The 26926-nt window shown below is 40.7% G+C and overlaps 1 protein-coding gene across 1 annotated transcript in view; it reads left to right on the forward strand.

Annotated features, from left to right (window-relative positions):
• ALAD (aminolevulinate dehydratase) overlaps nt 1-26926 on the forward strand; it is an 870814-nt gene that overhangs the window by 235299 nt on the left and 608589 nt on the right. The window contains 1 exon segment of the mRNA XM_044058183.1: nt 20051-20648. Within this exon segment, the coding sequence (XP_043914118.1) occupies nt 20051-20648 (598 nt within the window).

Consider the following 26926-nt stretch of genomic DNA (forward strand, 5'->3'; position numbering starts at 1 on the left):
CATTTTTGCTACAAACAGCATGGGAAACCACCCCCAAAGGGGGGTCAGGACACATTCCACAAGAGCAACCTGCACCTCTGCAGCTTTTCTCTGAGCGGTCCACACCAAGGGCATCCTGGAGACTGCAACATGGACATCTGTTCATACCTTCACCAAGCATTATCACCTGCTTATCTTCTCCAAATCCAGGGCAGGCTTTGCCACCGCAGTCATGCAGGGCATCCTAGCCAAACCCCAGTCTTCCAACATTTTCTTCAGCTTTGGGAATCGACCCAAATGTGATTACTGCAACAGTGAAACACGAAGAACATAATACAGTTGTGTACACTTACCATAAATGTAGATGTCTGAGTGTATTGACTGTTGCAGTCCTGGCTTCCCTCCCTCCATCCTCTCTCCGTCTCTCCGTCTCTCCGTCTCTCTCTCTCGCCTTACAAGGAAATTTGGTCTTTATTTTCTACTGGTGGTGTCCCTCCACCATAACCTAGCTCCCTATTGGCAGTTCCTGACAGGGCAAGAAAAACTGATGTAATGGTGTTGGCTGCCTGTTTTTATAACACCGACAAACCTGATGTCAGTCCTACAGTAACAGACATAGAAATACTAAACCTCTGGTATTATGGCTGACTTGAGGGCTACCCCTGGCAGGATAGCCCAGATGAGATGACTGCAGCAATGAATACACTCAAACATCTACATTTATGGTAAGTGTACACAACTGTACTTTCTCCCTTCTTTTGCAAATGACCATGGGCAATTACCAGAAGTTTCTTGACAGACTAGACCTCCTACTTGCTGAAGAAAAGGGGTGCTTGATACAGCCAAGCCGTTAATCAACTTCAGTTGACTGCCTGGATGATATGGTCTTAATTCCTTTCAGGCACCTGTTTACTGAGTCCATGCAGAAGGTACAAATTAGGGTAATAAAGCTTGCTGCTAGAAGATTTTCTAATGTGTGGCAGCAGCATAAACAGCACCCATTCAGGGCTAGTTTTCTGATTATACAGTGTGAGCTACTTTCATATATGGCCTTTCTTATTCCTCTGTCAGGGTTACTTATCAGCTGTCAGCATGTTTTCCCATGGAGCCTCCTCTTTCATTGCAGTCTCATGTTAAAATGTTCTTCAAAGTTTTGCATAAGAGGCCTCCAAGATAACTGGTGGCTCTTCCTTGATCTTTTTGTTTGAGAAGTTAACATTTGCTCTATTTAAGCCACTTAATCTGTCTAACTTGAAGTTCTTAACATGGAAAACAGTTTTACTGATGTCTCTGACCTCTGCTAGAAGGGTATCAGAGTTGCAAACCCTTATTGTGAGCCAACCCTTATTGTGAGTCAACCCTATCTTGTTTTTCCATATGTAGAGATGAACAAGTAGCAACTTCTAGAATTGCAGTTTCCAAAAAGGAATAGTTGAAGCCATGGTCTGTGGGCCTTGACCTTGCCTGGAGTTTTGCAATTGTGTGTATAACAAAAGGTTATAGCTTTGGACATTTGGAAATGGTCTGTTTTGACACAGGTTGTCCCTTGTTAGCTTCATAAGAGCTAATCCTTTTAATGTCTAAAGTGATATCCAAGTTTACTTTAAACCAGACTATTAATCTGCTGGTTTTTCTTTCCTGAATGTAAGATGTGGGAGAATGGATACTCCATACCTTGGATGTCCACAGAATTCTGGTACTACATTGACGGAGCTAAATCTTTCAGATGTTCAGATCACTTGTTCAGATGTCCTTTATTTAGTTAACTCCTTGAACGGAGTCAGTTTGAAATTAACCTCAATGCTCTACTGATTTTCTTTTTTCTTACAAGTGGCTTGTTGTGGAATACAAGATTGACAATGCATACTGTGCAGTCAGTAATATATAACCGGTTGGAGTAGCAGTGATAGAGATGTAGCTCCACCAAACATGGTAGAGAAACAACAAATTCACTAGAAAAATCAATTCACCATTGCAAGCTGTAGTCAGGCTGAGTAAATGTTTGTTACATCCAAATAAGTCCAAAACTGCTGTTCATAAAAGCAAGAAATATTTGTTGTAGAACACAACAAACTGAGCGCTTTCACCCACTATAAACCTAGGGAATCATCAGTGTTAAAAATAGCACATCACTCTATCCTTAAATAAGGTAAATCAAACACCATTGACCCTTACCTAATGTAACTGCGTAAAGACGTGCACCATATCATAAAATTAATTCTGACCTCCCACCTCTTAACAAGGTCCTTATAAATATGAATGTCTAGGTAATCCAGTACTTTTTAGTTAATCTTATTGGTAAATCTCAAAGTAGTGGTTTTACTTATGTAATCCAAATATTCCACAAATGGTCCTTATGGTAGTAATATTGACGTAGGTGTTAGTCAGACACTACCACACAAGGCTTCATGAAAAAATCCATGCCTTCCTTATGTGGTATTGTTGTAAATAAATTAATCATGTCTACTGTTATAAAAAACGCATTTTCATCATAATCAGTGTTTACCATGATGGAAATGCTTAAAAATAATTTTGTACTTCGAAGAATTGTTTCAGCAAAGGTCTGATGTAGCAATGGGTGCAAAATGTGCACTCATTTATGCTAATTTAGTCTTGGTAGAGTGGGAAAAAGTCCACATTCACTTCATACGTGAAAAACATTTTGAGGTATGTTAGATTTTTAGATGACATACTGATTTTGTGGAAAGTAAAAGAGGAACAGTTTGTGGAATTTTTTGATTATATAAGTAAAACCACTACTTTCATAGTTAATCTTAGTGGTAAATCTCAAGAAAGTATTGATTACCCAGACATTAATAAGATCCTTTTAAATATGAATAAGAGGTGGGGGGTCCAACATGTGCAAAAAAAGTTATTCTAATGCAGTGTTGCATTATGATAATCATTCCCCACACCAAAAAAGTGTTATCAAAGGTCAAATGGTCAGATTTTCAAGGTTAGCCAGTGATGACGCTAATTTTCTTACCGAATTACAAACTGTGGGTTGTTTTTGGATAGAGGTTACCCCGTGGATCTTCTAAAGAAAGTTAAAAAAAGAAAAAATCCCAAGGCAACAAAAATTTGCACCCATTTTAAAAATGGGTTTACAGGTTAACTTTGACGAGTGATGTTAAAAAGAATAGACAAGGAGCTTTGGTTGTAAAGTACAATAATTCTTGTGGGCAATATATAGTTGACATACTCTTACCACTGGAGTGTGTTTTGTTCCCATGAATTGGTTTCTAAGCTTGGGGACAGACCTGCTGTAACATATTCTAAGGGCAAAAGCCTGAAAAATTGGTTTGAAAGGTAGAATAGGTCCACATACAAACACATAAATCTAAATTTAAAAATGCCTAAATGTGGTTGTTGAATGTGCAAATTTAATGATAGTCCCTATATTGTCATTCTTGGATACAGCAAACAGTTATGTTGTCCCGGGAAGTGTAACTGTAATACAGATTATGTAGTTTATGTAGCTTCCTGCATTTCCTGTATGGCATTCTGTGTATGGAAAACTACTAGAAAATTGAGGGAACATATGGCAGAACACACGAGATGTAAAAAAAAAGATAAGAAAACCACTAATTCTACCAAATGCACCATTTTTACAAAAAAATTATTTTTTTATTAGAGTGCAAATGAATAATTGTGGGGGAGGATGCAAAAATTGTAATATAAAGAACTGGCATGGCAACTAAGATTGAATGCCATGGCTAGCCCTGCTATTAATAAAGCTTGTTCCATTAGTGTGTTGAAGCTAAGAGCAGTTAAAATAGTGGCTTTGACACTGCTAGTATAACGCAATGTTTTTATTATAAGGTATCCATATACCTGTAACTTATAAGGTTTTAAAGTGTAAATTTTCACATGTATTTTTTTTCTCAGAATGAATTTTTTATGATGCATGTCTTTAAGTAGTTACATTAGGTAAGGGTCACCTGTGTTTGATTTTTCCTTTAAGGATTGAGTGATGTGCTATTTTTAACACTGATGATGCCCTAGGTTTATAGTGGGTGAAAGCGCTCATTTATGTTCTACAATATTTATTGCTTTTATAAACAGCAGTTTTGGACTTGTTTGGATGTAACAAGCACTTAATCAGCCTGACTCTACAGCTTGTAGTGGTGATTTTTTTTGTTTTTTCTAGTGATAGAGACGTGCCCGACAATTTTGAATGTCATTTTAGCAGTTAAATTGTAGCAAGAATAGTCGAAGGGCAAAAATTTTGTGCATAATCTAACAGTATTCCTGTAAAAAAGATTGAGATGACATGCAGCAGGTTTACTGATCAACATTATTGCAGAACTATCCAAGATATTATGAATCTAGAATCTACATGTCATATTAACAGGTTGGCGTTGGATACTTGTTTAAGAAAATGTTCTCTTTAAATGTGGCTGCTGCTGTTAGATACAAATACAGGGACTACAGCAGAAGGTGCTGCTAGTTTAAACAGTGCTGTTAGTGAAGAAATATCTAAAGTAAACTAATACTGTGTGCATTTTCTGTGATCCAGAACTGATGTTTGAGGCATATGAAGCTGTTGGTGTCTTAGTGTGTGTTGAGATGCTGTTAGACACGGTTAGGTTGTTTTTATTTTACATTTGTTGACCGGGCTAGTCCAGCTGGATATATGTCCATTTTCAGTGGAGGCCCGGGGAGAAAAGCTCCATTAGTTAAAACAAGATTAGAGAATACAAATACACAACAAACAAAAGCATTAAGCATAAAAGATGAGAAGATTTTAGTATAAGTAATATACATCTAGGAGTAAAAAAAATATCCATAACACGAAAAAATTCATGGAAATGATTAAATACTTTCAGTATGGAAATTTGATAGTATCAAAACATAGAGAGAATCATACATTGTCTTGAAAATAAGGTAGACAACATAATTTTTTTTGTTTTATTATATACAATATATATGAGATCAGTTATATCTGCAAGGATATGATGTCAGAGGAAGTCAGTCAGGATACTGTAGCAGAGAAGGAAGTATTGTGGTAGAGGGAAGGAAGAAGGAAGGTTAGTCAGGGTTGGTACAGGAGCAAAGCCAGTATTTATTGAGATGGATTTCCAGTTGAGTGGAAGAGTGGCCAAAGAGGTGATATTTGATGGGAGGTTGTTCCATATTTTGCCAACTGAGTTGGAAAAGAGGCAATTACCTGCAGAATTAATGGGTTTGGTACTAACTAGTAGTTTGTCTGTCTGAAGAACGTAGTTTCAGGTTGTTGTAGGGAGTCAAGAGATTACTGAGTATTGGTGTTTTTGATGGTTGATGTAGAATTTTGTGAGCTATTAAGAGCTGGGTAAGAGACAAATCTGAAACTTTTCTGACAGGTTATATAACAGACAAGTCTGACAACAAATATCTATACTTGGCTCGAGAAGCAGCTTGACACCGATTGGCAACGTGGCAAACGAAATCTGGGGTAACAGGGAGAGGGGAAAGTATACTTTCCTAAAAAAAAGTATACTTCCCTATACTTGCCTGAAAGCCTCCTTAAGAAAAGAGATGCATGTGTTGGTTACTGTTGAAAAGCTACCATCAGAATTTGAAGCTTTTTCCTAGTAATATTACAAGTTGTAGCGGAAGGTTCTCTAGTTTTGCACAGTAATATATGGAGTACATTAAGACTTAATATGTGGTATAAAAAAAAAAATTGCAAGGTGAACAGTTAACTGCATTTTCCTTTCATGTGAAGATACCCTGCCCTACATCCCATGCAGCTTTTGCCCAGATATTCAAAAGAAGTTTTAAAAACAAGGATGAGCCATTAAGCATTCGGGACCGAAGAAGGTTTGCTTGCATCAGCAAGCCTTTACAAATGAAGCTAGTCTCCAGCAGTTGGGCATTGCCTGGTGTGACTAGCCTCAGTAGACTTGCCTGAGCCGTTTTTCAGTATTGTTTGCTGTTCACCAGTAACATATCAGTTCTGTCCTGCCGTGAGATATTAGACTTGAATGCTGAATCGTTTGTCGTTTGCACCCTTAATCTTTTTTTCCCCATTTTCTGTTCTGTACTTTCTTGCTTATGTTTTGACTGCTTCCAGGTTACTAAATCTAAAATGTGTTTGCTGCATGGTTCTACAAAAGAAATGTTAAAACTGTGGAGGTTTTCCGGATTAGTACTTCTGATAATTTAGTATTTAGCACATAAGTGACTTTAGAAGTGTTTAGTTGAATAGGAGTACCTCTTGTTTTCTGTAACCTGATCAAAATCTGAATGTAAAAACAGATGGTCTGCCAATAAATTAAAATTTTGTCCAAGGTTTGCAAAATACAGTTTTGCTCGTTTAGAAAAAAATGTATCTTTGTTGCATCTCTTGTTTGGGCATCTGTCTAAAGCCAGAGATTGCCTGCCTATCTGGTTTTGCTTTATTTGGATTTTTTGTCATGTTTAGCCATACTGTGTGTACACACTAAGATGTTTAGTCCATATTGGAACCCAAATGCCAATGTACCCACCCGTGACCTAACATTTACTGCCCATGTGCATAATTAAGCATCTGATATTGTAAATCCTCGTTCAGCCATTACGTATGGGTATCGTTCTGACCTTGGAACAGAGCCAGCAATCTTCCAAGCTCGTGTCAGCTACAAACTCTCGAGCTAAACTCTTACCCATAATTCCCCTCTCCCTGTTACCCCAGATTTCGTTTGCCACGTTGCAATTCGGTGTCAAGCTGCTTCTCTTGAGCTAAGTATAGATATTGGTTGTCAGACTTGTCTGTTATATAACCTTTCTGTCAGAAAAGTTTCAGATTTGTCTCCTACCCTGTCGCATTTAACAACCATATTTTCTTGAGTTTTCTTCTCTTTACTCTGCTCTTTTTACCACGAGGTATTTTCTCCCTTACCATCGTTGGTAATCCCTTCCTTTTCATTACCTTTAGGTATTCTTTCGTACCATTGCTGGTACCCTTTCTTCTGTCTTTTTTTTTTTTTTCTGTCATGGCAGATAAAAAAGGTAGTCCAGAATTTAAAAGGTGTTCCGATTGTGGGCACAAATTACCTAGATCAGATGCGCACACTCTTTGTGCGTTTTTTGCTTGGGTGTGTCCCACTTAACTGCTGACCCGACCTGTGGTATTTGTAATGTTTCCAATAGAACTTTGAAAGGAAAAATAAGTTGTTGCTGAAGGGACTTCTCAAATCCCCCTTTTTGGAGGCTATTTCTGGGTCAGAGGCTTCAACTCCTCCTAGAGCCCATAAGAAAATTTTGGATGATCCTACTAAGGCCAAGTCTTTGCCTTCGTCTGCGGCTGTGGACTCCCGCCAATCAAGACCTAAGAAGGCTAAGGTTTCTGCTTCGGAGCTCACTCAGTCGGCCCCAGTGCTTTCGGTGCCTAGACCTTCGGCGCCGTCAGTGATCTCGACTCAGTCTTCTCCTGTAGCCTTTACTAGATCTGATACCAAGGGGCTCCTCGGTTCAGACTATTGTGACTACTACACCAGCACCGACTGTTCAGTCGGAGCAGACCTTGACCATGTCGGCTCAGTCATCTTTCTTGGAACCAGCTGTTGTTGGCACCAGTTTTGTCGGTTCCAGCTTCGGTACCGCTAACCACTTCGGCACCGATCCTTTTGTGACTGCAGACTGTGACCTCAGCACTGATTTCCTCGGGGCAGACTCCCATAATCCAGTCTCTCTCAGCACCTTTCTCTGTGCCGACTGGTGAGGTGGGCACCGAGCTTGTTTCTTCTGTGGACAGACCTGTTTCTCCATCAGTCTCCGTGAGGTCCACTAGAAGCCTTTCTGAACACGACGTGTTGCGTCTTGAGGACAAGTGTTTCTGGCCAGAGAGGTATCCTGCCCCCCAGGATGTATCCTTCCTTGGGAGGTGATCACCCATTGTCAAAGACCTCTACTTATTCTCCTTCATTGCCTTTGAAGTCCATTGATTATAGGACAGTCTTCTCCTGCTACGGTTCCCTTTATTGATCTCACTAAGGAACCGCAGTTGCCTTCATGGCAGGAGAGTTTTGCTATGACCCAGGATGACAGTATGCCACGCGGAATTTGTTTCACAGCCATCTGAGGACTCTGGGTTGGCAGGCTGAGCCATTTAGGGGAGGGGTGACCCCTGTCCTGGACACTCACCCCTCTTCAGGTAGACCAGCCTTTCAACTGATGGAGAAGGCTCTGGCTTTTGCTGGCGATACTGTGCTGTCTATCCCCCTGCCCTCCTCTGGTCCACTGTGTTCACAAGTCTCACCTAGTGGACACCGGGCGCAAGGGCCTCAGGACATACTCCCACAGGAAACCCCCATTCAGTTGTCTTCCCCAGCTTCTCCCTCTGAGGAAGTTCACCATAAGTTCGTGTAAGAGAAAGCACATGGACTCCACAGGAGTCCCTCACTGAAGACAGACTTTGAGGGGGAAGGATCCCCTTGGTCACCCTCTGAGGTATCTTTTGGTGATATCCTCTAAATCCTTAAACAGAGAGGTGACTGGCAGCCCTGTAATACGACCTCTGAGGAGTCTGTGTTCCTGCAGGCTTATTGCGCCCGGCCCCCTACCTCCTGGGTTACTCCACCTGCCGATGAACTTGTCCGGCTCATCGTGCAGCGTGTGTGGAAGGCTCCTGACACTGTCGAGGCTATTCCTCGGAGGCCAGTTAAAATTGTCTCCTCCTGCTACGGATCCCCATTGGTCTAAAGGTATTGCTGTGGATGCTCTGGTGGTGGCGGCTGCAACCAAAAAGGATCTGGCGGAAGAAGCCAGACTGTCCTCCCACCTAACAGAGTTACGGGCACTGGACAGGATAGGGAAGCACACCTTTGCATCAGCGACCTTTGCTATCAGGTCCCTGAATTATATGGCACACTTTACCAGGCTTCAAAGGGAGTTGATTTCCGAGCTCTCTGAAACAGTGGCTGGTGCCGTGTCTGAGGTCCGTGACAGTGGCCTCTCAGCTGGCCACCATTGAGTCAATATCTAACTTCTCCATGCGACTGATATCTCGCGCATCAGCAGGAGCAGCTAGAGAGGTGGGTTCAGCTGTGGTCTTGAGATGACGAGCCTGGATGCGCTTCTGCAATTTCGCGGAACCCTTTAAGGCTTCCTTTCTTAATGCTCCCATTGAGGCCTCTTCGTTGTTTGGATCCAAAGTTAAAAGCACACTGGCCAGATGTGAACAGGATGGTAAGACCCTTTCTGCCGTAGGTGTCCGTTATTCCCCTCAACATGCTTTCAACCAAAACTAAGAGTGGGAAGATGTGGTTCAAGAAATCTCGGGGTCTTTTCCGTGACACACAGGCTGAATTCTCCCTTAGAGGCAGAGGGGGAAACTCACAGGGGGAAGACTCCCCTTTCTGGGCAGAGGGGGGTCCATGTAACCAGGGTTCCAGGGGCTCCTTTCCTGGCCAATCCTACCAGCACTCCTGAAGAGCGGCCCAACTCCTTTCCTCTGGAGGTGGTTGGGGGTCATTTCTCCTTGTACCCTTCTGCCTAGCTAGCCATCACCACTGATTCTTGGGTACAAAGGATTATAACCAGAGGTTATCCTGTCCCCTTCGATCTTTGTCCTGTCTCTTCAAAAAAACTTCCCGACGTTCCACCCAGTCAGCGAAGAAGCAGCACTAGAAATAGAAAAGCTGCTAAGAAAGAGTCATCCAAATAGTCCCTCCAGACCAGATAGGATCCAGATTCTACTCTACTATTTTTGGTGCCAAAGAAAACTGGGGACTGAGACCAATTGTGGATCTCAGTGTATTGAACAAGTTTGAGAGAGTACAAAAATTCCAGATGGTCACAATACAGTCTATCGTCCCACTTTTGGAAAAAGACAATTGGATGTGCTCGATATATCTTCAAGATGTGTACTACCACATAAGTGGACAGGCCATCAGGAAGATTTCTGCACTTCCAGGTGGGAGCCAGTCACTACCAGTTCAGAGTACTGCCCTTCGGACTCTCTGCAGCCCCCAGAGTGTTCAAAGTGCATGGCAGTCGTCGCACCTCACTTGCGACTACAAGGATTCCAGGTGTTTCCATACCTAGATGACTGGCTCATTTCCACCCCCACCCGACATCTATTGGAAAGAAGCCCTGGCATACTCTCTCCTCGCTGTACAAAGGCTAGGCATAACCATAAACTGGCAAAAATCCAATCTCATCTCAGTCCGCAGAATTCATAGGGGTCATCTTGGATACAAAGAATTGCAGAGCATCCATTCCAGAGCACAGAATTCTAAGGATAAAGCAACAACTGATCCCAATCCTTTCAAGGGAGAAATCCATAGCTCACTCTGTCCTACAGCTGTTGGGTTCCATGGCAGCTTCCATCACCATTGTTCCCCTGGCCAGGTTTCATATGAGGCTTCTACAATGGCTACTGCTTACCCAATGGTATTCTTTTCAGCATCCTCTCTCAGCCAAGATTAGAGTAACCCACAGGTGCAAACAGGGCTCAAATTGTGGATGACCCACAACCCATCACAATGGTCTCACCCTTTCTCCCCCCAGCAACCCAAGGCTACAGTGACCACAGACACCTCCCTGATGGGGTGAGGGGGGGGGCTATGTCAGGGACACAGTCCAAAGCACTTGGTCCGAATTGGAGGCCCAACTGCATATAAATGTTCTAGAGCTGAAGGTGGTGCTTCTGGCATTGCAAGCATTCCACCCCACGCTGCAGTCTGGGACAATTGCAATTCAATCAGACAACATGGCGGTGGTCTGGTATATCAACAAACAAGGTGGAACCAAATCTTACCTCCTTTGTCAAGAGGCTATGAGGATACGGCAATGGGCGAAGGCTACCAACTGTTTTCTTCTAGCAACGCACATTCCCGGAAGTTCCAACGTGATAGCAGACAGACTCAGCAGGTGCATTCTACAACCTCATGAGTGGTCCCTGAATCCCTTGATAGTGGAAATCTTCCACCGCTGGGGCTGTCCTTGCTGCGACCTCTTTGCATCCCCGACCAACTACAAATGCAGCAACTACTTCATCCTGATTCCCCCTCCAGGACAGTCACACAGGGATGCTCTAGTTCAGGATTGGCCCTCTGGTCGTCTTTATGCATTTCCACCTTTTCCCCTCATTCCCCAGTTTCTGAAGAAAGCCAGTCAGTTGAAGAGCAAGGTGATCCTCGTAGCACCATTTTGGTCTCGACAGATTTGGTTCCCCTTTCTGTGGCCTCACCTGCTAGATCAACCATGGATTCTCCATCCAACCCCGGAGTTGATCTCACATCTGCAGAATCTGATTCATCCCAACTTGGACAGCCTGAAGCTCACAGCTTGGCTCCTCCAATTCCCTTGATTGCCAGGCAGAATGATCTTTCTTTACCAGTACGGGACATTCTTCTTGCATCTCATACATCTTCCACTAAACTTATCTAAGCAAGTGAAAAAGATTTGCCTGTTGTCTGAAAGAAAAACAAGTAGATCCCTTACGGCACCAGTGTCTAATACTAGAGTATCTGGCCGACTCCTATTTCAATCGGGGTCTGTCAGACTCTACCATTAGAGCTCATTTGGCTGCAATATCTAATTTCCATGAAGGTGTCCAAGACTCCTCTCATGTCACACAAATTATGCAAGACCTTCATAAAAGGTGTGAATCATTTGAAGCCCCCTTTTAGAGAACTTATTCAGCCATGGGACCTGTCGTTAGTTCTAGAAGCTCTGACAATGCCACCCTTCGAACCAGCTTCTTGCGACCTCAAATATCTGTCATGGAAAACCTTGTTTTTGGTCACCATTACTTCTGCTAGATGTATCTCTGAGCTTCAAGCTTTATGCATCAAGAGTCCATGCTTGATGCTTCAGTGTCTTTGAGAACTAATCCTTCATTTCTGTCAAAAGTGATCTCTGAAATGTCCATTAACCAAACCATTGAATTGCCAGTTTTCTTTCCCAATCATTCAAATAGAGGAGAGTATTGCCTACATACCCTAGATATTCACAGGCAAATCCGCTTTTACTTGAACAGGACTAGGTCCTCTTGTAAATCTGACCAATTATTTTTGGCCTATTCTGGACCTAGATTAGGATCTGCTGTTGCTAAGGTCACATTAGCTAGATGGTTGAAAGACTGTGACCTTCATTTATACACAACGTAATATTTCATTGCCTACTACCATGAAGGCTCATTCAACAAGTTCTGTGGCAACATCTGCTGCCTTCCATGCCAGAGCTTCTTTATATGACATCTGTGTAGCTGCAACTTGGGCTACACCTCCTACTGTCATCAGTCATTACAAATTGGATTGGCCTCCAGGGGAAGAGCATCTTTTGGTTCTGTGGTGCTCAGGAATGTCTTTCCATGAGAGCCTCCCAGGAATAGAGGTAGCTGGGGACTCTGTCCCATACGTAAGGAATGAACGAAAATTAACTATCCGATAACGAAGTTATGTCTTACCATAATGTTCCATCTGTATTGTTGATCCTCGTTCAGTCATTACGACCCTCTCCCCTCCCCCCCCCCCCCTCCTGTGGCTTCTAGTGGATCTCACCATCCGGTTTTCTTAGGTCATTTGACCAGAGGTAGCCTCTATCTTCCTTTGACTTGCAAACTCAATCTGAGGTAACAGGGAGAGGGGAATTATGGGTAAGCGTTAGCTCGAGTTTGTAGCTGACGCGAGCTTGGAAGATGGCCGGCTCGGTTCAGAGGTCGGAACAGATACCCATACATAATGACTGAACGAGTATCAATACAGATGGAACGCTATGGTAAGACATAACTTCTTTTTCAGAACCTTGTCACTTAGCAGTAACTCTTGGTTCAGGTGTAATTTTTTTTAAACTTTGATTCAGATCTCGGTCTAGCAACATCAGGCCAAGTTCATTCTAGTCTATCCTGTCATTGCAGTTTAGTTTTCCAGCTTTCAGAAGGAAGGAACACTTCTGTTCCTTCTTTATCTGCCCCATAAATCTTCACATTCTAGTCTTTCATTTCCTTTCCTCATCCTGCACCTTTAGAGATCACGTTTATAATTCAAAACTGTTAGAAAAATCATGACGTATGAAAAAATATATTTCTATGCAGCCTTAAGGTGAAAAAAATGTATATAGCTGTGTATTTTCTTTTATTTTATTTTTATTTTACATTTGTTGACTGGGCTAGTTTAGCTGGATATATGTCCATTTTCAGTAGAGGCCCGGGGAGAAAAGCTCCAAGCATGAACAGTGACAGTTAATATATAAAAAGACATGTAAAATCACAATACAGAGGCAGCATTTGTCAAAAGAAAAATTATAATAATAAACTTAGAACTATAATAATCATACTAAAAAAATTATGCTAAAAAATTATACTAAATACAATAGTAGGTATGAGTAAAACCCAATTAAGAGAGAAAAGCCCTTGTGTTTTATCCTGTAACTATGAAGAAGAGTAGTAACTAGATTTGGAGGCATAGGTTAGTGGAGTAGGGAAAGGGGTAAGAGCAGGAAGGGGAAGAAGGTATTAGCCTGGGTTAGCACATGGACAAAGCCAATGAGTTTTAAGATGTTCTTTAAGATGTTTTTTAAATGGAGAAGTAGAAGCAAGGGTTGATAATTCAGAAGGAAGCTGATTCCAGTTTTTACCTGCTGTATTCGAAAAAAGTGAGTCACCAGTTTTTTTGTTAGATTTAATTAAGGAAACTAGGAGCTTATTATCAGAGCGTGTGGTAGCTAGATTTTTATATGGTGTAATCAGATTAATGAGGATAGGGGTGTTGGGGTGGTAAAGGATCTTCTGAGTGATGAGTAATTGTTGACAGAGTATATGGATGTCCTTCAAGGATGCATCTGCAGTCATAACAAATGGGTTGTCCTGCCTCAGGCAGCCCTTCGGTCGGCCGGATTCCAAAGTCTGGGTCTGGCCTCGGCTGATGTCGCACTTCACCCGACGTCATAGCTGCTGGGGTATAAAGGCATCAGCCGACGCCATTTTCCTCAGTCTTTCTTGCCGCGTTCAAGCAGAAGCTGTTCGCAAGTGCCGGTCTGTCAGATCCAGAGATTTCAGCGTGCAAGACTTCTAAAGCTAAGTACCCCGTTGGGGACTCTTTCTTGCCTCAGCCGATGTCAGACAAAGTAAATAATTGTTTAACTTGTGGGAAACAAATACCTCATAAGGATTTCCACTCTTACTGCCTTCCTTGCTTAGGCCCAGACCATGACGTATCAGCTTGTTTAGCCTGTGCTTCCTTCAACCGACGGACTCTTAGACGTCGGTCGGAGTTTGCAGAAGAGTTTTTTGGCTCCACTTTTGCATATAAAATGCCGTCGGAGACTCCGACTAAGCATTTAGCTAAAAAACGCAAAGAAAAGGACCGACACTCTCGGCCCGCGGTTTTGGCTGAAACCACGGTTAGGCCTACCGCGAGTGTCTCTGTTTCGGCTGAAACTGAGACCTCGGTTCTCCCTTCGGCTGAAAGCATGCCTCCGATAACCGAGGCCACACAGGCCATGGCTGAGTCGGCTACAGAAATTCCTGCTGAAGTAGCAGGCACACAAGAGTTGTCTGACACTATTCCATTGGACATCTCTACTCCTGCACGTGGGGCAGCTAGACCCCCTGCTTCTATGTCTATCAAGGCCTTTTCCAGGGCTAAAGCAGCCAAACTTTCCAAGGCCTTACCTTCAAAAGCTCCCTCTCACAGGCCTACCTCAAGTTCCCAGATTCTCAGCCTTGCTGAGGACCTTATTTCTCTGATCAGGGGAACCCATCCTCACCCAGACAGGGCTTCACAACCCCCTCCTGAAAAGAGGCCTAGGACTGAACCCCCTGAACCTCTGTCCTCTGACTACTCCTCGGATGGTTCAGATGTATCGGACTATCAGGAAGGCCCGTACTCCCCTTATGAGGATTCTGATGCAGAAGACTCCATTCCTTCTGCCTCACCTCCAGAAGAATTTTCTTTTGGGGAAACCCTACACTCTGAGGGAACACTTCCAATGGCAGGGTCAGGATTTTTCTGATTCTAGGAAAAGGCTAAGGACTTTTTACACTTACCACAGCATAGGCCTTTAGCCATTCCACCTGTACTATCAGTTGTTGTTGCATACAATGATGCCAGTACTGCCCCTGATTCTCTTCCCCCGGCCCCTGCAAAGCCTGACAGATACTACAGGGTCCTGGATTCTCACTACCACTTGTATAAGGCTTATGCTGCAGACCCAGAAACCATTTCTCAGGGCCCTAAAGGTGTTGCAGCTGCCTCTGCCAAAAACCCACTACCATCTGAAAGAGAATCTAGAGCATTAGAGAGATGGGGTAAAAAGGTTTATACATCTGCTACTCTTTCTGCCAGGGCTTTAAACTGTCAATTTCACATGATACAGTACCAGGAATTTTTGTTAGATCAGCTGAATAAAAAGCTGGCCTCTCCTGAACCTTTAGACCGTAAGTCCCTTCAGGATTTGGTACACAATTCTCAGCAGGTCAGTAATCATTTCTTAAAATATGGCTATGATGCACTGGAGGCTTCATTTAGATCAGCTATGACTGGAGCAGTGATTCGAAGGCATGCCCGGTTAAAAGAACAATCCTTACCAGACCATGTTAAGTCTAAACTAAGTAACAACAACAGTGAAAGGTAAAACCACGATGTAGTCCGTCTTCTAATAGGCAAAGTTCCAAGGAATAGGCACAATATAAAATCAAATTCAATTTATTGCAGGTAGAGATGAGCGCTTTCGCGTAGTACTGGCTACACTTCTTCAGATAAACTTACACTGACAAACTTGCATTTAAATACACATTTTTTTGGCGGGATCATCATACAATTAAGCTTCAATTAAGAACAATTAAAACATTAAATACACTAATTGCCCTTTTGATCAGTCAGTTACATAGGTAAAAAAACAAAAACAGTTACTAATCAGCTCTGATAAAAACTGAAGAACTATTATCACAATTCAAATACAATCATATATTATCATGATATGTATATTCTGGACACCATAGTGGTATAGCAACCTAATATCCCTGTATCAAATCATTCTAGAAGGCTACCTTAAGTAGTAAACACTCAAAGCATGCTTTCCTGCAATTAATACGATCGTTGTACTTAAGCGATCATATACGCATATGCTGCGAGCAAAATTCCGGTGTATATTCTTATACAAGAAGTCTCCCGAGATGTAAAACAGAAACTTATACTCAAAGCCTAAATACAGAGTACAGTTTCAAGAATGTGCTTATGTTCAAGTAACTGAACCTTAGTAGTATACATAACTAGAATCTAAACCTATCTATGACCTAACTGACAAAATCTATCGTTCTTATAATCATGGCAAATAATGTTTGTAAATAAAAACTAAATATTACTAATAAATACATATTCTTTCATTTATTTAATAATAAAACTAAAATTATAGCCTTAAAAATAACTATTATTGTGATTATTAGGATGCAATATATAGGTAAATCTATAACCTATATATATATATATATATGATAAACAAACAATAGGTATGCTCTAATATATTAAAAAGCCTACCTATGTAGACAAAAAAATAAATAAAAGGTTTATGGTTTGCATCTATATCCTAGACACAAAGACATCCTGATACATAAGAACAAGAATAATAATGAAATACTATTACTCATAACTTTAGAAAAATATAAATACATAACAGTACATAAAAAACATGTATATAGATAGTTACATCTAAAAGTATAAGATCTATAAAATACTTATACAATCACAACATATATCAAAACTGCCTAACCTCTATTATAAACTGCATGATCCTAATAACACCTCACAAAAGTCATGTAAATAGACACAACCTAAATATGTGTCTAGTCTGAGTTTAGATAAGTCTAAACTCCTGGATGCCCCTATGGAGAAACAAAGTTTGTTTGGCTCCCCTGCACAGGAGGTTCTAAAGAAAGTGGAAGAAAAAGCAAAGTCTGTCCAAACAGTCGAGGATTTTTTGCAGGTCCAACCTCCGAGGTTTAGCAGAAATTGGCCTTCAAAGAATTGGTCCTTTCCAGACACCTCCAGAGCACAGAGAGGCAGAAATAGACGCCCAAGAGGCAGAGGTCAATCTAGGGGTGCCTACAGGGGTAGTCAGTGGCAACCTGCCAACCAAAGAAGTGCCGCCACAGCTGCGACTGCAACCACTTCTACAGGACAGACACAATGACTTGGCTCTGATTCCGCCTATCAGGGAACAACTGGAAGCACCCTTGGGCAGAAAGCTAGCCTTATTCTCAAGAAATTGGCATTGTATTACAGGAGACAAATGGACTTTACAAACAATAGACAAGGGCTACAGGTTTCACTTCCACACTCTACCAAAAAAGAGAGGAATGCCAAACCTTCCACCAAGCCAGAAATCAGAGGCTCTAAAACAAATCATCAGTTTACTAAGGATGAGAGCAATAGAAAAGGTACCATCTATGGAACAAGGCCAAGGATTTTACTCCAGACTATTCCTTGTACCAAGAAAAGAAAATCAATGGAGGCCTATTCTCGATTTGTCCGCACTGAACACATGCCTCATTGTTCCAAAATTCAAAATGCTGACCCTACAGCAACTTCTTCACGTGTTTGGCAAGGAGTCTTGGCTGGTGACTCTAGATCTCAAGGAGGCATACCTGCACGTCCCTATACGACCAGATTGCAGAAGACACCTCAGATTTCTTGCAGGATCAGAGCATTATCAGTTCTCAGCATTGCCCTTTGGCTTATCTACTGCGCCCAGAGTATTCACGAAATGCCTGGCATCAGTAATTGCTCATTGCAGGCTTCAGGGAATTCAAATCTACCCATACCTGGACGACTGCCTAATACAAGCGGACAACAAGACAAAATTAATAAAGGATTTGGCCAATGTCATACAACTGCTGCAAGCCTTGGGATACACAGTCAACATTCAAAAATCAAGACTAGTGCCATCCCAAAGGATAACATTTTTGGGTGCAGAACTGGACACTAACTCAGATGGCTTTTCTCACAGAGGAAAAACAATAGCAACTACCAGTCTATTTCATGGCATTAACAAGACAAACTCAGCTTACTGCAAGGAAAGTCCTGCAGGCCCTGGGTTACATGGCATCCTGCATAATATTGATCCCACATGCCAGGCTGCATATGAGAAAGTTACAATGGTACCTAAGGAATGTATGGTCTCAACACAGACACAGTCTAGAAGCCCAGATACCAATCATTCCATGTCTGAAAAAAGAATTCCTGTGGTGGGCTCAGGCCTGTCAGATAAACAGAGGATTGCCTTTCCACAAACCACATCCAAGGCAGACCATCACCACGGACGCCTCAGACCTAGGCTGGGGGGCACACATGGAAGACAAGTGTATCCAAGGCCTATGGTCACAAGACCAGCTGAATCTACACATAAATCTAAAGGAGATGCTGGCAGTGAAATATGCAATCGAGTCATTCAGACCATTCATCCAGCAAGGACACCTGCTGATAAGGACGGACAATACCACAGTCATGTGGTACATCAACAAACAGGGAGGCACACATTCATACCCTCTATGCCGGACGGCAATGGACCTGTGGAAACTTGGCCCTGAATCTCAACATCCAACTGCAGGCCAGATTTGTACCAGGAAAAGAGAATTCACTAGCAGACAGCTTAAGCAGGACTACCACGGATGCTCACGAATGGATGCTGCATCCAGACATCTTCAAAACCATAAGAAAAGAAATGGGGAATGCCAGAAATAGACCTGTTCGCCTCCCCACTCAACCACAAACTGAAGAAATTCTGCTCAAGAGTATACCACCCACTTGCCTGGAGGGTGGACTCACTTTCTTTCAGCTGGAAGGACCTGACAGTATATGCCTTTCCACCTCTTCCTTTGATGTACAAAGTTCTACTGAAGATCAGAGAGGAACAGCCAAAGGTAATTCTGATAGCTCCAGACTGGCCAAGGCAACATTGGTACCCGCTACTGAGAAGCATGTCTCGGACGCATTCATGGCATCTACCTCTATGTCCTTTACTTCTAACGCAGAACAATTACAAGACTCAGAATGCAAACTTAAAAACACTGCAGCTAACTGCTTGGAAAATTGCATAAAACAAAACCAACTTGATTTATCTCAGAGGGTTAAGGACATTATCCTGGAGGCTCGCAGACCCTCCACAAGGAAAACATATTCAGCCAAATGGAAAAGATTCCTCATTTGGAGTGCAGAAAAGGGAGAAAATGTCACACTAGCAAACCTAGCACACATCCTGGAATACTTAGCAGAACTGTTCCACAATGGCCTGTCCTATTCTTCCATTAAGATACATGCATCAGCAATTTCAGCAGAGTACAACATGGATCCTCCTGTCTTCTCTCATCCTCTCCTCAGACAATTTTTGAGAGGGATCAAAAATGTAAAGCCTCCAAGGAAACCACCTTTGCCTGCATGGGATCTCAATTTTGTGCTAGAAAAATTAACACTTCCCCCTTTTGAACCAGCAGCAACAGCAGACTTACAGTTCTTATCTTGGAAAACTGCCTTCCTGCTAGCAATTACTTCAGCAAGAAGGGTATCTGAGTTACAGGCATTAATGGCAGTGCAGCCTTTCCTTATCTTCCATCAGGATAGAGTGTCTCTGAGAACCAATCCTACTTTTATGCCAAAGGTGGTATCCAGGGTATCCTTGAACCAAGCCGTACATTTACCTACATTCTTCCCCAACCCACAGAACAGGGGGGGGTACTACTACACACCTTGGATGTACACAGACAACTGCGCTACTATCTGTACAGAACCAAGGCCAGCAGAAAAACTGACCAGATTCTGGTAGCATATGCAACAGGAGTGCAAGGAAAAGCAATTTCAAAACAGACAATCTCAAAATGGATAGGAAATTGCATTAGATTCTGCTACTCTTTTCATGGAAAGATAACTCCTGAAAATATCAGGCCTCACTCCACAAGAGCTACAGCCACCACTACAGCTTTCCTACGAGGAGTGGCTACCAAAGACATTTTAGAAGCTGCTACTTGGAGCTCCGTGCATACATTTGCCAAGCATTATAATCTTCCTTTATACTCCAGATCCCGAGCAGGTTTTGCAACTGCTGTTTTACAAGGGATCTTAACTACACGTGTGAAACTGATTTTTATGATTGGTTTGTTCATCATAAGAAGAGATGCTGCTTTTTTTAACATGACCAAAGCAGAACAAGATTCTTTACTAACATTAAAGAGAAACACTAACATTATTGTTAAACCAGCAGATAAGGGAGGAGCTGTAGTCATAATGAATTCCTCAGACTATGGTCTCACTATGACTAATCTTTTATCAGAAGATACTGCATATGAGAAGATTAGTACTATAATATATCAGAAGATTATTAAAACTGTACATGCTGATCTTTATGATCTTTTGTTAGGGGGACAGATCAGCTGTGAACTGTATGAATATTTTTTCATAGAATTTCCCACCACCCCCCTGATTAAAGGCCTACCTAAGATACACAAGGGCCTTACACCTATACCAATGAGACCTATAGTCTCTAGTGACAATTGGGTAACATGTACCATCTCCTCTTTTGTAGAGAGTATCCTTAGACCATTAGTGGACCGTATTCCACATATTCTCAATGATTCATACCAACTAATAGATTCCATAAAAGATCTTGAGCTCAGTAGTAAGGAGATACCATTGTTACTAGTGACAATGGATGTTAAAAATCTTTTTACTTGTATCCCCAATGACCAGGGGCTTCAAGCGATAGATGAGGTATTAGTTACTTTGTCTGATTACAGCAACAACAGGAAAATTCTTATTAATTATCTTCTAGATCTAATACTTAACAACAATGTTTTCCTATATCAGGACCAACTCTACTTGCAAAAATGGGGGGTTGCCATGGGCACCCCCTGTGCGAATAGTTATGCCAATCTTGTGGTATATAACTGGGAACAGGAACATCTATTTAAACATCCAGATTTTAAAAAGATCAGGATCTATAAGAGATTTGTGGATGATGTCCTTTTTGTGTGGGAGGGCACTGAGACGGAATGTATCAAATTTGTTAATGATCTAGAAACCACCTCCTCTTTTTTGAGGTTTACTGTGGAGACATCTTATAACCAGATACATTTTCTTGATTTACAACTACAATTCAGAGATGAAAGGATTGTCACATCTTTATATAGGAAATCAACATGGAGAAATACGCTGCTACATTTTAGCAGCATGCACCCAAGACATACCTTTAAAGGGATAATATCTAGTCAACTACATAGAATTTTCAAAATATGTAAATAGTGACACCTTGGACAGGGAACTTAGTACATTAGAGGTTTTGTTTAGAGAAAGAGGATATCCTTCTAGGATGTTCACAGACTGTAAACAAGAAGTTTCCAATAAGTTATCCAACCCTGGTGATACTGCTGTAATCAGGAATACTACTGGTTATAAGAAACATTTTACATCTAAAGAGAGTTTCACTGATAAATTGAGTTATGTCACCAAGTTCACCAGTGACAGTTTTAACTTAAATAAGATTATTATCAGGAATTGGAATGTTTTGGTTACAGATCCCTTTACTAAAACCATAGTGGGTGAATTCCCTAGGTTCAGTTATAGAACCTCTCAGAGTCTGAAAGAAATTCTCTGTTTAGAACGTACTTCCCTATATAGTAAAGTACATTATGATAAGTTTGGTACTTTTCCTTGTGGTGGCTGTTCTATGTGTCCATACATATCCAAACACATTAGTTTTGTACATCCAGAAGGTATATTTACCTTCATACCCAGATTTTTCAGCGATTGTAATAGCAGTAATTTGATATGTTTGGCTACGTGTAACTATTGTGACGCGTTTTACGTCGGATTAACTAAAAGACGGCTTCGCGATAGGGTTTACAACCATTGTTACGACATCAGAAAAGAGAAAGATACTAATGCTTTAGCCAAACACATTATAGAACATAATACCCATAGTTTTGGCTTTAAAGTGTTAGAGAAGTTACCTTTGAATCCCAGAGAAGGAGATAACAATAACCAGTTAGCCATCAGGGAGTTTAAATGGATTTTAACTCTAAAAGCACACATATTTCCTGGGATTAACCAATCTGTATCTGTTAAGCCAGTTTTGAACAACAGGAAGAAATATTAATAAGGATGAAGTTTTTCCCAATTTTAGTTGTTCTTGGACTTATTAATTGTCATATTAGATTATATTTATAAATGAGGACTTTATAGTATTAATTATTCACACATATACGCATTTAGTACATTATTTTATATTTTAGGGCTATAATTGTCAATACTAGTCCTTAGTACATTATTTTGTTTGTATTTAACCTTGTATATATTTTTTTGATTAAATGGTTATAAATATTTAACTATATAGTATTTATATGCAAATTTGATAAATTATTAGTTGATCCAGTTGTCATAGAAAAATATTATAATTTTACAGATAGTTATAAAAACATGTTTTCTTTTTAAGTAAGTAATTTACTGCATTCTATGAATTACACTGAATTTTTGGAACATGGGAATTCTGAAGTCTATTTTTGATCTAGGAGAAAACTTATGGTTTATGTATTATAACAACATCTTGTTCTAGCTATATTTGTAGCAATACACATGTTTTTTGGGTTGTGTTGGGATGTCGCTAACCAATCAGGTTCACCTTATTGTAGAGTGGAATAATCGAGTAAACAAATGCAATTTATTGAATAAGCTGCTTCATACAGCAGATTCGGAATTTACCATTCTGAAATCCCTAGCGAACACTTAAACAGCTACATGGTTAATGCTTATTCATTGTTCCTTCCATGCCTTTTTATATAGCCCATACATAATAATGGCTTTTATTTGAAGGACTGCCTATGGGGAACTTTAAATATCCCAAGACTCACAATAGAAAAGATAAGGATGTTTGATTACACGGAAATTTATTGGAATTTGGCATTTGCTTTTTTCTTACATTGCTTGTTGTACATATGGGTCTTTTATATATTGCATTTTTTCACGTTTATCGTAGCCCCCTAGCTGCTGATTACATTTTAAAGTTTTGCAATGTGTTATTGCAAACAATTTAGTTCAATATCTTTTTAAGCACATTAGATGAGTAATTCGATATATTTTATTACACTATATATAAAGTATTTTAAGACCGGAACTTCCATCTGGCTTTTGTGCATTTGTTTTAAAGTGAGCTAGTTGCACAGTTAGGAACACACTGATTATTTCCTTAAGGCTTGAAGAAATATCACAGCCCTTTAGCTGCCAATTGCATTTTAAAGTTCTGCAATGTGTCATTGCAAGTAATTTAGTTCAACACTTTATTAAGCATACTAGAAGAGCAATCTGACATATCATATTATACTATGCATGAAGTATTTTAAGAACGGAACGTCCATCTGGCTTTTATGCATTTGTCTTAATATGAGCTAGCTGCATAGTTAGTAACACACCGATTACTTCTTTAAGGCTTAGAGAAGTATAATACATGTTTGGTCCGTGTTCTTGATGAAAAGGCTTTTTGATTCTTCATTTCTTGTTGTACGTACTGGCATTCTCTGATTTAGAGGAGAGGAGATGTGGAGGGACAGTTTTGGTATTGTTAAGCTTATGAATTGTGATGACAAGTTTATGTCTTTAGTTTATTGTTTCTATGGAGCTTGAAATAGTGCTTCTTATGCTTAACAAAGCCCACTAGATGTGGAACATAAGCTAATTATCGAGCCAGAGAATATACAAGTTTTAAAGTGGCAACATTTGAGTATGTATTACACTTTAGTTAATTTTGTGTTGGATGATATTTAATATTATATGAAATGTTTAGTATTATTGTTGCTTTAAACACATGAATGAATAACAACTAGGTTGACACAGTAAAGAAGGATTCAGCAGAACCTAATAGGAAATTTGATGCACTGTGAGTTAGCAGCAGTCATATTTTTTACGCAAACCAGGCTCATAGCGGTCAAGCGCTGCAGTGTCTTTAAAGCAATTTAGTAGAGTATTAATTGCTTACAGCACTGTAAATAATGGAATTTTTTATATGTCTGTTTTTATAAGATGTTCAGTCATATTTTTTATTTTTTATGTTTGAATATTGGTCATCGCTGATTTAAGTATAACAAGAGCTAACTAAATTATTGGTTAATTGATGCTTTGTACCTTGATTTTCGCGCCGAAAGGCTATGTATAAAAGCAGTTTGTTTAGTTCATGTTATTTACACCTGAAGAAGCGTAGTTTACCTACGTGAAAGCGCTTGTGTTTTTATGGAACAATAAAAGACGTTTTTTCATCTATTTGGCTCTTCCATGTGGTGACTCCAGTTTGGATCTATTATCTACACCATCATTATCTTAGTGCCTCCTCCCCCAGTTTGGCTATGGTATTCTACCCATTTGTTATGACACTAGATGCATCCTTGAAGGACATAGTACAGTTTTGTACCTACCATAAATGTAGATGTCCGATAGGTATGCATCTGCAGTCAGGATTACCCACCCTCCTTCCCCTCTGTGGTATTCCTAAGGTACTTGCCCCTCTTAGCTAGCTGGGGGAATCTATTATGGTGTATTTGTTTGTATGTATATATGTATATATATTTTGCTTTCTACTGTTTGGAATTATCTGCATTTATCCAAATTTAGCCTTCCTAGAGGGCACCTGGCATCTGGGGCAAGAAACACTGAGGAAAATGGCGTCGGCTGATGCCTTTATACCCCAGCAGCTATGACGTCGGGTGAAGTGCGACATCAGCCGAGGCCAGACCCAGACTTTGGAATCCGGCCGACCGAAGGGCTGCCTGAGGCAGGACAACCCATTTGTTATGACTGCAGATGCATACATATCGGACATCTACATTTATGGTAGGTACAAAACTGTACTTTCTGCAGTTTTAGACATTCAAATTGTCTGTGGTTGAGGCAGTGGTGAGTTTTAAAGGGGGAGCATGTAATGAATCTAGCTATGTTATTTTAACAGGTGGAAAGTTTGGAGAGGTTGTGTTTGGATAGGTTAGTATATATAGCAGAGGCATAGAAGTGTAGAAATGAGGTGGGTCTGGGCAATAGTTTTCCTGGCAGAAGGGGTAAGGAAGGTTTTTATTCTATAGAGGGTACCAAGTTTTTTGTTAACAGACTTTATGGTAGAGTTGATATGGGCATTGTAGTTGAGACCATTATCAATTGTTACACCTAGTAGGTGGGTTGTAGTATCTGGGGTTATGTTGGTAGCATTGTTAGAGGTTACAGAGAAGAATGGATTAGTTGATTTATGAGTTGGAGCAAAAAGAAGTAGTTTTTTTTTTTGGGATTTAGGAGGAGGCAGTGTTGCATAAACCAGTTTTCAACATTTATGAAAAACAGTTTGGGTGAGGGACTGGAGAGAGGCTATATTCTTAGCTGTACAGATTAAGGTGGAGTCATCTGCATATTGAATGCAGGTGGCTTGAGGTATATTCATGTGTAGATTGTTAATAATTAAGGAAAAAAGGGGACCCAAGATAGAGCCTTGGGGTACTCCAATATTTACTGGAAGTAATAAAGACAGATTGTTATTCCAAAGTACTGCTTGCTGTCTATTTTCCAGATAAGATCTAAACCATTGTAATGCTTGTGGATCATGAGAATGGGCCTTTAATTTGTGTAGAAGTAAGTTATGGTGAAGCATATCAAAGGCTTTTGACAGGTCAATAAATAGTACAGAGGAAAAAGTTGTTACGATTTTTATTTATAGAGTCTGTGAAGGTTAAGAGGGCAGTCGTGCTATGGAATGGTCTGAAGCCATATTGGCAGTTTGCTAGTAGGTTATTTTGTAGTAGGTAGTTAAGTAGTTTGCGAATACACTTTTCCATTATCTTGGCTAATGGGGAGAGTAGGGCAATAGGTCAAAAGTTAGAAAGCTCAATAGAAGATCCACCTTTATGTAGTGGGATGATGTGGGATACTTTCCATATGGTAGGGACTTTGCCTTCTGTGATCCTTCTGTTAATAAGGATAGAGATGGGAGATGGTCAGCAGAAGGGGGTGCAAGGTTTTGTTTTTTGAAGTAGCTTACAGATGAGATTTTGGTACAGGTTGTATTTGAAAGGTAGGAGATGAAGTCTTGGAGGTATTTAGTGGGGAAGCAGTAATTGGCTATGGTTTGAATGGCTTTTGTAAAGTAGTTAAGGGCATCAGGGATCTGGTTGGAGTTATGGTTGAAACTTGTTGGGGCAGGAGTAGTAGAGTGATCTGGCTGAAGAAGTTTGTTTATCCCTGACCAAACTTTTTGTGGAGTTTGTTGACTGGTTTCTTGGAGGTGAAGGTAGAAGTCTTTTGTGTCTAAATGTCCTCCTTGGTGGCATTTCTTAACTGTTTATAGTGGAGGTGATCTGATGGACATTTGGTAGATCTCCATTTAGCCCAGATTTTATTTCTGAGGAGCATCTTTTGCCTGGCTCGTTTTGTGAGCCATGGGGTAGATTTGGTTCTTATTCTAGTAGAGCGATAAGGTGCATGATCTAGGATATGAAGAAAGTTAGTGTTAAAGTAGGTCACAGCCTCATCAAGGTCAAGATGGGTCAGTGGTGATCAGTCACATGCTTACAGTTCGTTTAGGAAGCTGTTTGGAATAAAGATCTTCTTGAGCGGGAGGTTTTGAGATTGAGTAGTTGGGATATGGACTTTTTGTCTAATAATGTAGGTAAGCATATGGTCTCTGATGTCATTGGCAAGGGTTCATGGAGTATAAGTTTCAGGGTGGCTATTAATAAGGATCCAGTCAAGAGTCGTTCACTTGCTGCTAGGTTTGTGGATTCTAGTAGGAGTGGTTATTAATTGTGAGAATCCAAAGAGATTTATGTGGTTAGTTGGGTTAGGGGAATTGCAGGTGGACCAGGCGATAAAGTCGCCCAGTACAATGGTCTCCTGGGGTAGTTGGGTAGAGAGGTAACTAAGTAAGTTTTCAAGAGTATTGGTATTGTTTCCTGGGGGAGATGCATGCAGATTAGATAGATTTGGAGTTGTTGATTTGGAGTTTGGTGGTCAGGATTTCGGATTTG

The sequence above is a fragment of the Protopterus annectens genome, chromosome 16.part0 (genome assembly GCF_019279795.1).
Source record: "Protopterus annectens isolate FY-2018-M chromosome 16.part0, PAN1.0, whole genome shotgun sequence".
Taxonomy (NCBI): Eukaryota; Metazoa; Chordata; order Ceratodontiformes; family Protopteridae; genus Protopterus; species Protopterus annectens.